Genomic DNA, 13,506 nt, shown 5'->3' with positions numbered 1-13,506 from the left:
GTAGATCCAAGATAATCACTGTATATATTAAACCAAAACAAGCCAAAAAGTGAGGTTAATCTTAATATTTACTCATCATTGTCATTTTAAACGACACATGATCAAATAAACGTACAACAATGCTGTTTGGCTGAGGGAACTTCATTTCCCATAATTCCACAGGAGCAGAAAAATATGGAAGTCAGCAGTAAACCGTAAACTGAAATTGACATGTTAGATTTTGCATGTATTTTGTTAAAAATTCTATTCTAAACCTATTAAAAAAATAATCGCCAGCTTTGTTCTGGAAGAGATAAATCCTCTCGGATGTGACAAAAATGTAGACGCGCGTTCCAATGACGTCACTCGTAAGCAAACATGTCACATCTTTTATGCGCTCTATTTACACTTTGACAGCGCTAAAGTGAAGTCGCTTAGCCGAGGGCCCTGCAATGTCCCTTTTAACCATCATGAAGTAAGAACAACAACTTTGACGACGTAGTGGGTCGCTTTCAGTCGGCTTAGCTGATCGGTAGCGCCAGGAAGTATCCTGGACCCGAACGACTGTTAGAACCGCCGCCGAGCCTCGACCCTCTACAAACGATTCGTCCAGGTGGGTTCAAAAACAAAACAGACTTCGTTGTGTTTAATGTCAAGCACTATTCTGTTTCGTAGGCTATGCTGTCGTGAAAACCGCCATTTGAAATAAATACAGCTTCTGCTAAGTATAGAAATTGTTATAAATTCGACTAAATTGACTTTTGACAAGGTTGTATTTGTAAATCTTAAGTTTAAAATCACCACTGCGGTGTTCTTTTTGACATTGGACATTTTATTGTAAATTATTTTTTCATCAGGCCACTTCATAGACAGATTATGTATTATTATTTACTAGGGGTGTGAATTGCCTAGTACCTGACGATTCGATTCGTATCACGATTCACAGGTCACGATTCGATTCGATACCGATTAATCCCGATACGAATGGTCACGATTCGATACCGATTAATCCCGATACGAATTTATAAGTCGATTGTTGCGATTTTTTTCCATTCAAATTTAGAAAATACTATCAGTAAATTTGTACATGTACACTGTAAGATTTGTATGAATATATTCATCTAAAACTTGAGGCTTATAACCGTGAGCTACTGTACACAAACAGTTTGCAATCTGTTTCACATTTGAACAGCATTAAAATAAAAATATTAAGGCTTAATGTGCCGTTCATATAACATTCTTCCATGCTCAAGGTGTGAATCCTTAAAAAAAAAAAAAGAAAAAAAAAAAAAATCGATTCTGCCGATTATTGAATCGATTCGAGAATCGCGCGATGTAGTATCGCGATATATCGCCGAATCGATTTTTTTTTTACACCCCTATTATTTACTGTATTATGTATATTAAAGCTGTAGTACGAGCTGACAATTTTCACAAGATTTTAACTTCTGAATTCATCTAGCAAGGTCAATATGCCAAGTTAGTACACTTTTGTATAGCATCTCAACAATAACAAAGAAATTAAGTGTTAGTTTGAGCTGCATTTTTTTTTTTAGCCTGGATTTTCCAGATAATCTGAATTAAGAATGTTCCAAATATAGGGGGTGTTTGGGATTGGAAACTCTAATTAAAACCACAGTTCATGTTAATTAGCATAGCATCCCAGATAGAAGATTTCCCACAATACCTTACTGTATTCCCGACCCAGTGGGGTCCCTATCACAGAATAAAAGAGCAAGAAAAAGACACAGAGATAGAGCACACTCAGTCATAGTTTGACTTAAAATGACTTTCCACCTAGTTACCCCCCCCATCCTATGCTCACGTGGGACCGGCATGATTTTTTTTTTTCAAGGCATTTCTCCTTTTTCTATATCAACAGCTCGTGACCCAAGCTCTGCCTGGTCAGCTTTTTTACACGCACTCATGCACACGCACACGCACACATACACATTGTTGCCACGCGATGACACCAGTGCAGGCAGCAGATAACAATATAATCTGTATACAGTACTCCATCCATCTTCTATTGTCGTTTTGGAAGTCACAGGTTCGCTGGAGTCGACTACAACTGCTCATCAGTTGTACATTTGGTTCTTACTACGTTACTGCACTTTTTTTTAAAACTCCAAAGTAGGAAAAGCCCAAATGATTTGTGTTTGTGTGACATTTGACATTAGTAACCTTCTGCATTAGGATCTGATGCGTCACCATCATGGATCGCAAGGACTCTGTCAGCATCCGCGTGTTCTCCCTCAACTGCTGGTGAGCGTACACATGCACACGCACACTGCCAATAAGTGCATAGTTGACATTCCACTGTGTTTTTGTTTGTCAGGGGGGTGCGCTACCTGAGCAAGCACTGCACTCAGCGGTACGCCATGATCGGAGACATGCTGCTCCAGGAGGAGCACGATGTGATTCTCCTCCAAGAAGTGAGTGGATGCAAAGTACATGTAACCATTACATGTACTTTCTTCTTACATTGTAACGGCTGCCTAAAGTACTTAAATGATATTTATTTACTGGTGCCTTTTTGAAATTCATTTAATTTAAGTAAAATGGGTTTACTGTATACATATTTTGTATGGTACTTAAGTAATTTTATGTGAAATAAAAATAAAAATCTATCTACTTCATATGTAGCATTTGAAAAAGTTAACTAATTTAATAAAATCTGGAAGTCACACTTCGTCTATTTTTAACACATTAATTTCATATTTTCATTAAAAAAAATGCACAATTTGACTATAGTTGCCTAATTTTAAGTTTGATTTAGAAAAAAATAAATCATGAAAATAAAGACATCACATCATCTTAAATAGTGCTGTCAAAATTAATTGATTAATCGACAAGTAATCAATTGTCACATTAATTGACAACAATTTTAATAATAATCAAGTATTCATATGGAGCCATTTTTTTAAAATTTAAAATGTTCAAATCCTCTGATTTCAGCATATCACCAATAATTGTTCACTCATTTCTATAGTCCGTCATGAAAAAAGATTCATTACTTTGGGAGTTTAATCAAAATAAGACATTTGCAAACATTTGTTTATACTTTGGAAAACAATGACTGAATCGGTAACATAGTATAACATCAGTCCCCCTTTTTTCATCATTATACACATACTAAGTATGAAATAACCAGCAGTCCCTAGTTAATAAACAGTAAAAAGTGAAGAAAAAAATGCTTTTGTAACTTTAATGCAAAGGCAAATTAAAATGAATCCAATTAGTGGATTAATCAATTGTAAAAATATTCGATAGTGACAGCACTAATCTTAACTCGTTCTCTATATTCTATATGGTTGTTGTATGGGTTGTTAGATGTTTTTTTGTTGTTGTTTTTTTTAAAGTAAGTTGAAAAATAATTGGTGACATGTTGATATACTGCCTGTAATTGGTTGGCAACCAGTTCAGGGTGTGCCTACTGGGATAGGCTCCAGCAAGCCCCGCGAAATTCTCAAAAGGTGCACATCCTTATTTCAAGTCTGACATTTGTTTGCTATTCTGCAGGTGTGGAGTGAAAAAGACTACCTCTTCCTGAGAAAGAAACTGGCTAGTAGCCACGTTCACTCCCATTACTTTAAGAGGTAACGTGTTTCAAATTGTAATCCTCGAGCAAAATGTCCAAAAGGCCTCTGATGTGTCGGGGCACTTTGATCCACCTGCTAAGTGGAACCGACTGAAGGATTAACACCCTTTTAATTCTCTCTTAACCTGCATACCAAAGCACATGAATCTAATCTCGGCTACTTGGTCATTCCAATTCAAAAAAGAAACTCAAAACTGTTAAGATGTAGTGTTATGAAGTATTTCAAGTATCTTTTAATGACTTTTTTTTTTTTTCTCATGCCAGTGGAGTCTTTGGCAGCGGATTGGCTATTTTCTCCAAGCACAGAATCCAAGACACGCTTCTTTACCGCTATTCGCTCAATGGATACCCGTACATGGTAAGTATTAAGCAGTGTACAGTACACACATGAACCATTTTTTTTTTTTTTATGTGAACAACTCCAGTGATAATTTTGTTGACGAAATTTTTTCTTTCTAATTTTCGTCACAACATATTTTTTTTTCTCAGATGGAAATTAAACGAAAACCAAAATAGAAACCATTCGTTGAGACTATAAATCAGTATAAAATGTATAAATCTGTATAAAATGTCAAATGGATGCTGAAGGCAAAATATCAATAAACTATCAATTTAGTCGACTAAAAATGTTTTTTTTTTTTTTTCATTAACTAAAATTGGATTACAACTAAAATACAATCAATGACTAAAACTTTAATTCATTTTGGCCAAAAGACTATAACTAAAACTAAATTAAAATTTCTTGTCAAAATGAACACTGCTCCACACATTACAGTTTGATTTCAAGGCGAGGGGAACTAATCGAATCCAAGCTGTTTGCTGTTATTTACATACCAGTCCCGACGGTTCCCATTCCCACAATGCACCACGCCGCTCAGATCTCAAAAGTCAGATCATTCTCAGGCTCACCACGGGGACTGGTTCGGAGGCAAAGCTGTGGGTTTGGCCGTCGTGAACATCGGCGCGCTGACCGCCAACTTCTACCTGACTCACGTAAGGTGGCGCCTTCTCATCCGTCTGGTCCGAAGATACCGCGGGGGGTGAGGTAACTTGACGTTTGGTCTGTCGTTGCAGCTGCACGCCGAGTACTGCCGGGAGAGGGATGCGTATCTGCCTCATAGGGTGGTCCAGGCCTGGGAGCTGCAGCAGTTCATCCGGTACTCCTTGGTCACCGTCTTTTTGGCTGTTTCTAGGCAATCGCAAAGCCGTTTATGGTGGCCGTATTTTCTTCTCGTGTCTAATTGTTCACCATGTTTGTAGCCACACGTCCGCCGGTGCCGACGTGGTGGTCCTCGGAGGCGACCTCAACATGCACCCTCAGGATCTCGGCAACCGGCTGCTGACGTCCTACACGGAACTGCGCGATGCTTACGGCGAGACCGATAACTTTGACGTAAGTCTGCCGCACCAAAGAGTTGGGACTCAGGATGTGTCAGTACGATATGGGCCGTCGTTTGACCTATTTATTTTTTTTCTTGAACTTGCAAACTTGTGAACTCAACTGAAGCAGAAGTTTGGCAAATAGTGAAAAAGAAAAATGCCAAAATTGCTTAACTCATTCACTCACAGCCATTTTCACTAAAACACCCCCCATTCGCTCCCAGCTGTTTTACTGGATTTTGACTGATTTTAAGAGGCCCACAGAATATTGTGTTTTATTGCTATCAAAATATGGAACCTACCAAAAGAAAGATTTGGGACTCTTCTTTCATCAGGGAAAAAAAGTATGTTTCTATCTGTTTCCGTTTTGCAGCAATTAGCGTTTCATCATTATTTGCATTCCGGTTGACAACACTGACAAAAATAGCTTGTTGCAACATGGCCTTGGTTAATCTCTTATACTATGCTGTCACCTGCTGGCCATTTTTATTAAATAACTAGCATAACTTTAAGCCACCTCTTCATGTTGGAAGCTGCATCACAAAAAACAAACAAACGTAATTAAGTTTTTGGGAGTGAAGGACAAAGTAATAAAAAACGTGTTTTTGGGTTTGAATTAGTTAATTAAAGAACAGCCCCCGGTAGGGCTGTGCAATTAATCAAAATTCAATTAACAATTTTTATTATTAATAAAAGATTATTAATACTAATTTTGAGTTGTTTAAATTAATATATTTGCACTTTTTTTTTAAATAACTAATTTAATACATCTTGTTTTTTCTAAAAAGAACTTGCATAATTATAGTGTTTCAAAGAAATGTATTTGTCTTAATATTTTTTACATGATTAAACATTTTCTTGTTTTGTACCGAAAAACAAATGATTGTCCTAATCGTAATTTCAATTATTACCAAATTAATCGTGATTAAATTGAATCAAGTAAATCATGTTAAATGTATACTTGTTTATTTTAATAGATCAATTAACCAATTAATGGGCTAAAAGTAGCCATATAGGTCGCTTGCACATGTCGTCACTTCCGCCTCGGATTTCTCGTAGTCGCCATGCTGGGTGGCCTCCATTTACGTAGCGATTCGGTCTAACACGTATCTATCACGTTTGTTTTCTGCGTTTAAAATGGTACATTGTTGCTGTATCGTTGGCTGTTCGAACAAAGCCAAGGGGGAAAATGGTCGGTCTTTTTTCCGAATTCCGAAAATAATTAGGAACCAGGGCCTGGAGACAGAGGAGTGCGGACTCCGGAGGGAAGTCGTTACTTTGGGCTCGTGTGTGCAGCGATCACTTTGTGAGCGGTAAGCTTGTTTACCTTTATTTAATGCATGAGGATTAATAACGTTTCGACCGCCCATATATGGGCAAGTTGCTTATGTTTTGGATTCATGAGCAAGCAAGTTCGGTAGTACAAGCTGGCTAGCGGACGTTAGCCGAAAGCTAACATCGAACATTTTCACCCAAGTAGTGCCAGTGCAAAGTGTTTACTGCTGAAATTGGATTGATTAGTCTTGGGCTTTTAATGCCGATAACATGTTTTTTGGTGGCAAAATGTAAACTTGGAAAAAAAGAGACAGAAGGGGCTGATGCAAGAAAACAGAGCCCCGGTAGCCTACACATCATGCTAAAGAACTTATTCACGGCCACCCTACTGCGGTAAAATAACCAGTCTTTCCATATTTTATTTGTTTATATATTTGTTTATTTTAACAGGTCGCCCTGCGCCCGTTTTTCTGTCCAATCATCCCGACTGGGCTCCAACATTAAAGTTCGGTCCCAAGTTACAACATCTATGTCTCAGCCCAGTCGGTGCCAAGATATGAACGTGCACAGGAGAGACAAGCAAAGAAAAGACGACTCGAAGTGGCAGAGATTGTTGCAGTTATGCAGCCAGATGGCTCCAGTAACCTGTACCCTCAAGTACTGCTGACATCATTGACTCTGGTATGCCACTCAGAATTCATTACATGATATATTGTATGCATGAGTGAATGTATGTGTTTTTGTTTGTGTGTGTACACGCACCTTATATTTTAGAGACATTTGGAAGTGTTTATAGAAATAAGTATTTGCCTGTAGCAATGTTCATACATTAAAAAATGCAACAAAATGTGTACATTTCTTTTACACTGACAAAAAAACTATACTACTTTACTATATTAAACCTATTACTGGTACCGTATTTTTTTGTGATTTTTTTCTTTATTTTTTTCTTTAGGGATCTCATGCCACACCGACTTGATTGCCAATGACATGATGGTAACGAAGGCGAGCATCAAAGCATTGGAGGAGGACAACATGCGACTGTTTGTTTGGCGCTAATAAAGGCAGCGTTTATACAAATTCTATTGTTGGGTTTGTTTACAAAGCTATACATAATACAAATGACAGGATTTGACTCAATGTGCAATATGGTCCCTCTTAAAGTAATGGCATAAATCTCTATTATTTCTAAAAGCACAAAAAATGAAGTGAATAATGATTAGATGTAGTAATTTCACGGTTAAAAATTGAACTGTTAATTAATGTAGTTTATTTTAGCACAGGTGGCTACCATCCTGAGATGACGGTATGATGTAATGTTGATGGGGTACGCAATGACTTTCATTATGCTATGTACAGAGGAAAAAGTTGCTCTCTTTTAAATTTGTTTAATGTAAGACAAGTACCAGTACTGTGTTACAGTTTTCCCAATAATCCTTGTTTCACACTTGCCACAAAACCACTGTCCTTTTGGCAGTCTAGATTGGCACACTTCAAGTGATATCATTTGATTTTACAATCTGCTGCAGCACAAAAAACTACTTTATTCCGCATCTTTGAAGTACATGAGCAAGTGGTAGGTGACAGCGGCTGAGCAGGAACACTGGAAGTCCACTGCTGATCTAGTAAATGCTCTCCCGAGCAGTTCAGGTAAGGAGGGGATTTTGGGAAAAAAAAAACTCTGGCTTTTCCAACTGGCCAAAACGAGCGATCTGGGTGGACTCGCTCAATCACACTTTGTCCACACCACAAAGTCGCAGAAGTCCGTCCAGTTAAACTCATCTGTGCCTGAATCTGAAAATATTACAAACATTGTAATGAAAATATGAAACATAGAATTAAATAAGAAACTACAAAAAGTAAAGCCATACATACCTGGTAATACTATTGGTGTTGTCGTGACAAGTGATGGGAATTGTTGCCATCCGGCACCAGACAGAAATTGGGTGTTGTGACAGCCTCCTTAACCGTGAGATCATAAGAAAAGCTGTCAGTATGCTCAGTAGTTATCATGAACACGTTTTATTGTACTGGAAACTGAAACTAAAAATACGTCCTCTGAGAGTGGTTAACCTTAACCATTTAGAATAAGTTGATTAAGTAACATGTAACTAGTGAAAGGGTAGCATTAAATTTAATTAAGCCACGGGGAGGCTGTGCATAGTTACTTTTTATTCTTATACACTCTGCCATATTTGCCTGTTATAAAATTGTTAGAAAAACCACATCAGGTAAACCCAGCTGTGCATGTAAACACAATGATAACAGGAAGCCTGAGAACAAATCAACATTTTTGTGTGCAGAATTACCAACACCGTGTGGTTTACTTACGTGCAACAGCAACCGTTTCTTCTGATGCGATGTTAAAGTTTACACTCTGTATCCACCCGCTTACAAAATAATTGTAAGCCTCCAGGGATTTGTTGGCGTGTTATGGAGCATGTTGTCAGCACGAGGTAGTGAAAAATGTCCAGAGAAGTCACATTTGGCCAGCAAGCTTTCTCCGTCAAAAAAAAAAATCACCCTTGGTCAGGACGTAATTAGGATCAATCCCGCCACACAGAGACACCTTCTGCCTGTATCGTTGTTTTTGATCTTCCGGTAAATCGTGAAAATACTGCGAAAATTACATCAGGTTGATAAGCTCTACCGTGTAACTCGCGAGTGTACCTTGTGAACCGGTGGACACCCAATATGGCGCCCGAAGGAAAAACTCCCATGATGCATTACGATGTGCAAGCGACCTATTGGAAGTTCAGGTTCCCATAATCCACTTGCAAATGTTGGGTGGGCCGGATTAAAAAGGGTCTAATTTATGCTGTGAGCCCAACATGTGTTATCGAGAGGTTTTGGTGAAAAACAACTATGAGCTTTTTTTCTTTTCTTTTCTTTTCATTTCTTTTAATTGTATTGTCACAGCATCTGTAAACTGAGGTCAGACTGGTAGATCGACTATGTATGCTTTCCTTATGAAAAATGTTAACTACAGGAATTCAGTTTGAAGTTTTCCCCGTATCTCATTTCCTGGCAAGATTCCAGTTGATTTTAATGCTATTTAGCGTAAGATTGTCTATATGAGATAATTGAGGAACTTTCAGTGCGAACCGTATCGACAGATGTCGACCAACCACCACCGTAAGATGAATCGATGTATCTTCAAATTCAGGGTATATTGTATCCCAGATCGAGGAACCCTATTGATGATGTTGCAGGGATATGAAGACGGTCTGACTCTCATACTCGAGAATCCTTTCATCAGCCCCAAGGTGATCGCTCCCTTCCAGAAAGGCATCAGGATCGACTACATCCTCTTCAAGGTAGCACAAACATTCAGTTTTCCATTTCGATGTCCCTTTGAACTTTGAACTCCCCCCCCCCCCCCCCCCCCCGTTTCTCGCATGCAGGGTTCTTGCAACGCCAACATCCAGTGCGTGTCAATGCGCACCACAAAAGGCTCCGTCCCGGGACAGCCTTTCCCCTACTCGGATCACGAGGCTCTGACGGCCGAGTTCACGCTCGCTCCTCGTGAGGCCAGCGGAGATTTTCGGTCCAGCAGCCGCGACTGTGCAGGAGGTATGCTTGTAACCACTTAATTAGCACAGTACGGTTACAGTGTTCCCTCGTTTATTGCAAGTTCATCTTTTGTGGCCTCGCAGTTTCGCTGATTTATTTTTTATTTTTATTTTTTATTTGTTTATTTTTTTGGCTCTTTGCACAGCCGTATCTCACAAAACTTCCGATCAGAGACATACATGCATCCGCAAATTCGTCTTGACGAGACCTTTCCAATGGTATCTGCCCCGTCGCTATATCCATCATGTTGCATTCCGGAAATAGAAAATATATACTGTGCTGTATAACAAAAACAACAACAACAACAACATACTTTTAATGGGAAAAAATGACTGTAAATGAAAAAAAACATAGATGAAAGAAGCAGTCATAATAAACTAAAAATCATACCAAAATGAAAAAAACATAAAAATGAAAAAAAAAAATACAATATATATATATATATATATATATATATATATATATATATATATATATATATATATATATATATATATATATATACACTGTGCTCTATAACAATTAAATAAAACAAAACAAAACATACTTTTAATGGGAAAAAAATGACTGTAAATGAAAAAAAAAACCTGGATGAAAGAAAAAGCATTCATAATAAACTGAAAATCATACCAAAATGAAAAAACATATACAAAAATGAAAAAAAAATAAAATAATGTATATATATATATATACTGTGCTGTATAACAATTAAATAAAACAAAGCAAAACATACTTTTAATGGGAAAAAAATGACTGTAAATGAAAAAAAAAACATAGATGAAAGAAAAAGCATTCATAATAAACTAAAAATCATACCAAAATGAAAAAAAACACATATAATATATGAAAAAAATATATATGCTATAATATATATTAGGGGTGTGAATTGCCTAGTACCTGACGATTCGATTCGTATCACGATTCACAGGTCACGATTCGATTCGATACCGATTAATCCCGATACGAATGGTCACGATTCGATACCGATTAATCCCGATACGAATTTATAAGTCGATTGTTGCGATTTTTTTTCATTCATATTTAGAAAATACTAATCAGTAAGCTTGTAGAGTGTAAGATTTATATGAAAATGTATTATTTATTTATCTGAAATTTCAGTCTTATAGAGGTTGTAATCTGTTTCATGTTTGAACAGCATTAAAATAAAAATATTAAGGCTTAATGTGCCGTTCATATAACATTCTTCCATGCTCAAGGTGTGAATCCTAAAAAAAAAAAAAAAAAAAAAAAAAAAAAAATCGATTCTGCCGATTATTGAATCGATTCGAGAATCGCGCGATGTAGTATCGCGATATATCGCCGAATCGATTTTTTTAACACCCCTAATATATATACTGTGCTATATACTACAATACAAAAAAATATATTAAAAAAAAAAACATTAAATGGAAAAAAATACTGTAAATGAAAAAAACAAAATATATATATAATTAAAGGGAATTAAAAAAAAAATACAAATAATGCTGATTTGCATTATCGCAGGTAGATTTTGGAACGTAACACCAGTGATAAACGAGGGAACACTATAATTACTTTGAATAGATACGTTTGTAAATATTGAATCACGCTTGGGGGGTATTGTTGCATTTGTAAAGCAATTAAAAAGGCAACTTTAATGACATCCTCATGTCCTCAGGGGATGTGGCCAGACTGGTGGACATATTGACGGAGGCCCGCACCGAGGTAAAAGTAGGCGTGCACTGCGCCGAGCGTATGCGCTACACGGCGGCCCGCACGGCCGCCATGGGCCTGGCGCTGCTCCTGCTGGAGCTGGCCATCGCCGCCGTGCCCTGGCTGACGATGGGGGCGGAGCAGACCTTCCCGCTCACCTCCTTTTACCTGCTGGTGGCGCTGTGCCTGTCCATCCTGCTGTGCACCTCGCTGCTCTACATCTTCTACACCATGGAGCTCAAGTCCCTGCAGGGCACCGAGGACCAGATGAGGCTGGCCATGGGCAGCCTGCAGGAGAAGCTGAAGGGTTTCCCCGTGGCCAAGACCCCCGAGGGTCCGAAGCCCGGGGACGTGCTCCGAGCTGAAGAATAATTTCGCTTGTCCATCCATTTTCGTTACCGCTTATCTTGAATAGGGTTACGCACACCCCTAACCAGGGCTGGAAAATCAGCCCAGGCGTTTTGACTTCGGCCTAACGTGTCGTTCTGCCACTGATTTTTATTATGTTCAGTTTGCTATCTATATTTGAAATGGATTAACACTGGTCCCTTCAAATTGTGGGCCAGTCTCTTGGGGTAAAATGTAGGAAAATAATCATTAAATAGCACTCCATCAGCCCCAAAGGAGGCCGGCCCAACGGGCATCTGCCCGCTATGCTAGATGGCCAGTCCAGCCCTGCCTCTAACCTTTTTCTCAGTCAAATGTTTTGACACACTTGAGGACGTGTATCAGAACTTTTGACATGTTTTTTTTAATATTGTGAAAGCTTTAACATTTGTGATTGCTGACTGAAACTATTTTCCAAGCAGATTCGGGAGGAAAAATTTGCTTATAACGTATTCTACCCCACAGACTAATCACAGATAGTTGGCCTTTACTGATTTAAAAAAAACAACAAAAAACATTGCATTTTGGAAGTCAAGTTTATTTATATAGCCCTTAATCACACAAGATTCTCAAAGTAAATAAAAGCAAAATTAAAAAGGAGCAGAGGAAATAAATTATCTTTTTTTTTTGGTATAGAAAAACAAATTGACTGTCTATGCTATTAGGTTATTTAATGAAAAAAAATAATTATGATTTAAAAAAATAATCATAGCTGGATGCAAAGTTCTGTAAATCAAGTGACAATCAAACATAAAAAGACAAAACAATAACAGATGTTCCATTGCCAGTGTAAGTGAAAACAAGAATATTTTGCAATGCAGAAAAAAAAAAGTCTTATCATGTTAACAACACACAAATTCCACATAGAAAACTAACTAACCTTATCCAGCCTTTTAAAAAACCGAAAGCCATTCTTCTTTTTTAATGCACTGAAATGTTTTAATGCTCCTTGTGGTCACTTGAGCTGCACAGTGACACAAATGCTATAGCACAAGAGTGGTGGTGTGTTTAAAGGCCGTCAATGCAACTTTCATTCCGCCCACTCAGCGCTTTAAGGGGGACCACACACACACACACACACTATTCCCATGACTGTATTTACTAAATATACTTGAACATTCACTCCATTGCACACACTCCAAGATAAAATAATCCCAACATATTTGACTCCCAGAAGGAATTCTCAAGTACTGTGTCGGAAAAACTTTCTTCATGACTTTTATAACATAACCTAATGGACATTCTTTGATTTGAGCCTAGAAATCTGGATATGTAAAACAATGGCAATGGTTGTATCATTTTAACTGATTATTAGCGTGCAGTGCACATAGTTAATCAATGAGATAAATCTATATAATAGGCACTAAAAAAAAAAAAAAAGTACACATGGCTGAGCCAATTGTTTCACTGAAGTTAATTTCATTGTGTTGCGCTTTCAGGGCATTGTGAGAATGCGACTTTTTAATTTCGTTATTTCAAATGAGATTCATTCCAACGTTGTACTCTGCATGATGTTGAAAGCAAAAAATAAAAATGTGACTACCGAGTCGCCACTTGAGGGCAGCCTCAACACTTTCATTTCGAAGTTGGGGAAGGCTCATGTCGCCAAATGACTGATT

The 13,506-nt window shown here is 37.8% G+C and overlaps 1 protein-coding gene and 2 long non-coding RNA genes across 4 annotated transcripts; 2 read left to right on the top strand and 1 right to left on the bottom strand.

The window, feature by feature from the left end:
* Positions 1–180: 180 nt before the first annotated feature.
* Positions 181–13,445, top strand: smpd2b (sphingomyelin phosphodiesterase 2b). The gene is made up of 11 exons (XM_077531008.1): positions 181–592; positions 2,176–2,244; positions 2,318–2,414; positions 3,502–3,578; positions 3,845–3,938; positions 4,484–4,573; positions 4,655–4,737; positions 4,841–4,973; positions 9,448–9,552; positions 9,640–9,808; positions 11,466–13,445. Exons 2-11 carry the CDS (start codon positions 2,195–2,197, stop codon positions 11,870–11,872), a joined length of 1,305 nt encoding a protein of 434 aa, XP_077387134.1. The 5' UTR covers positions 181–592; positions 2,176–2,194; the 3' UTR covers positions 11,873–13,445.
* Positions 4,980–7,315, top strand: LOC144024579 (uncharacterized). Of its 2 annotated transcripts, XR_013284807.1 has the most exons (3): positions 4,993–6,273; positions 6,686–6,916; positions 7,191–7,315. It is a non-coding gene; the product is annotated as an uncharacterized LOC144024579 (long non-coding RNA). The 2 variants fall into 2 exon arrangements; XR_013284806.1 differs by having other exon boundaries at positions 4,980–6,916.
* LOC144024211 (uncharacterized) lies at positions 7,536–8,977 on the bottom strand. The gene is made up of 3 exons (XR_013284703.1): positions 8,567–8,977; positions 8,111–8,197; positions 7,536–8,029 (listed from the first exon to the last, which is right to left on the bottom strand). It is a non-coding gene; the product is annotated as an uncharacterized LOC144024211 (long non-coding RNA).
* Positions 13,446–13,506: the final 61 nt, after the last annotated feature.

This window comes from Festucalex cinctus, chromosome 8, assembly GCF_051991245.1.
Source record: "Festucalex cinctus isolate MCC-2025b chromosome 8, RoL_Fcin_1.0, whole genome shotgun sequence".
Lineage (NCBI taxonomy): Eukaryota > Metazoa > Chordata > Actinopteri > Syngnathiformes > Syngnathidae > Festucalex > Festucalex cinctus.
The sequence above is the reverse complement of the archived record's forward strand: the minus strand, read 5'-3'. Positions and strand labels throughout refer to the sequence as shown.

What these genes read in the sequence shown, in the direction of transcription:
- smpd2b (XM_077531008.1), top strand. Translation starts at nt 2,195, where the DNA reads ATGGATCGCAAGGACTCTGTCAGCATCCGCGTGTTCTCCCTCAACTGC. An exon ending in GAGCTGCAGCAGTTCATCCG is followed by an intron (nt 4,738 to 4,840) that starts GTACTCCTTGGT and finishes CCATGTTTGTAG; the next exon opens with CCACACGTCCGCCGGTGCCG. An exon ending in CAGCCGCGACTGTGCAGGAG is followed by an intron (nt 9,809 to 11,465) that starts GTATGCTTGTAA and finishes TCATGTCCTCAG; the next exon opens with GGGATGTGGCCAGACTGGTG.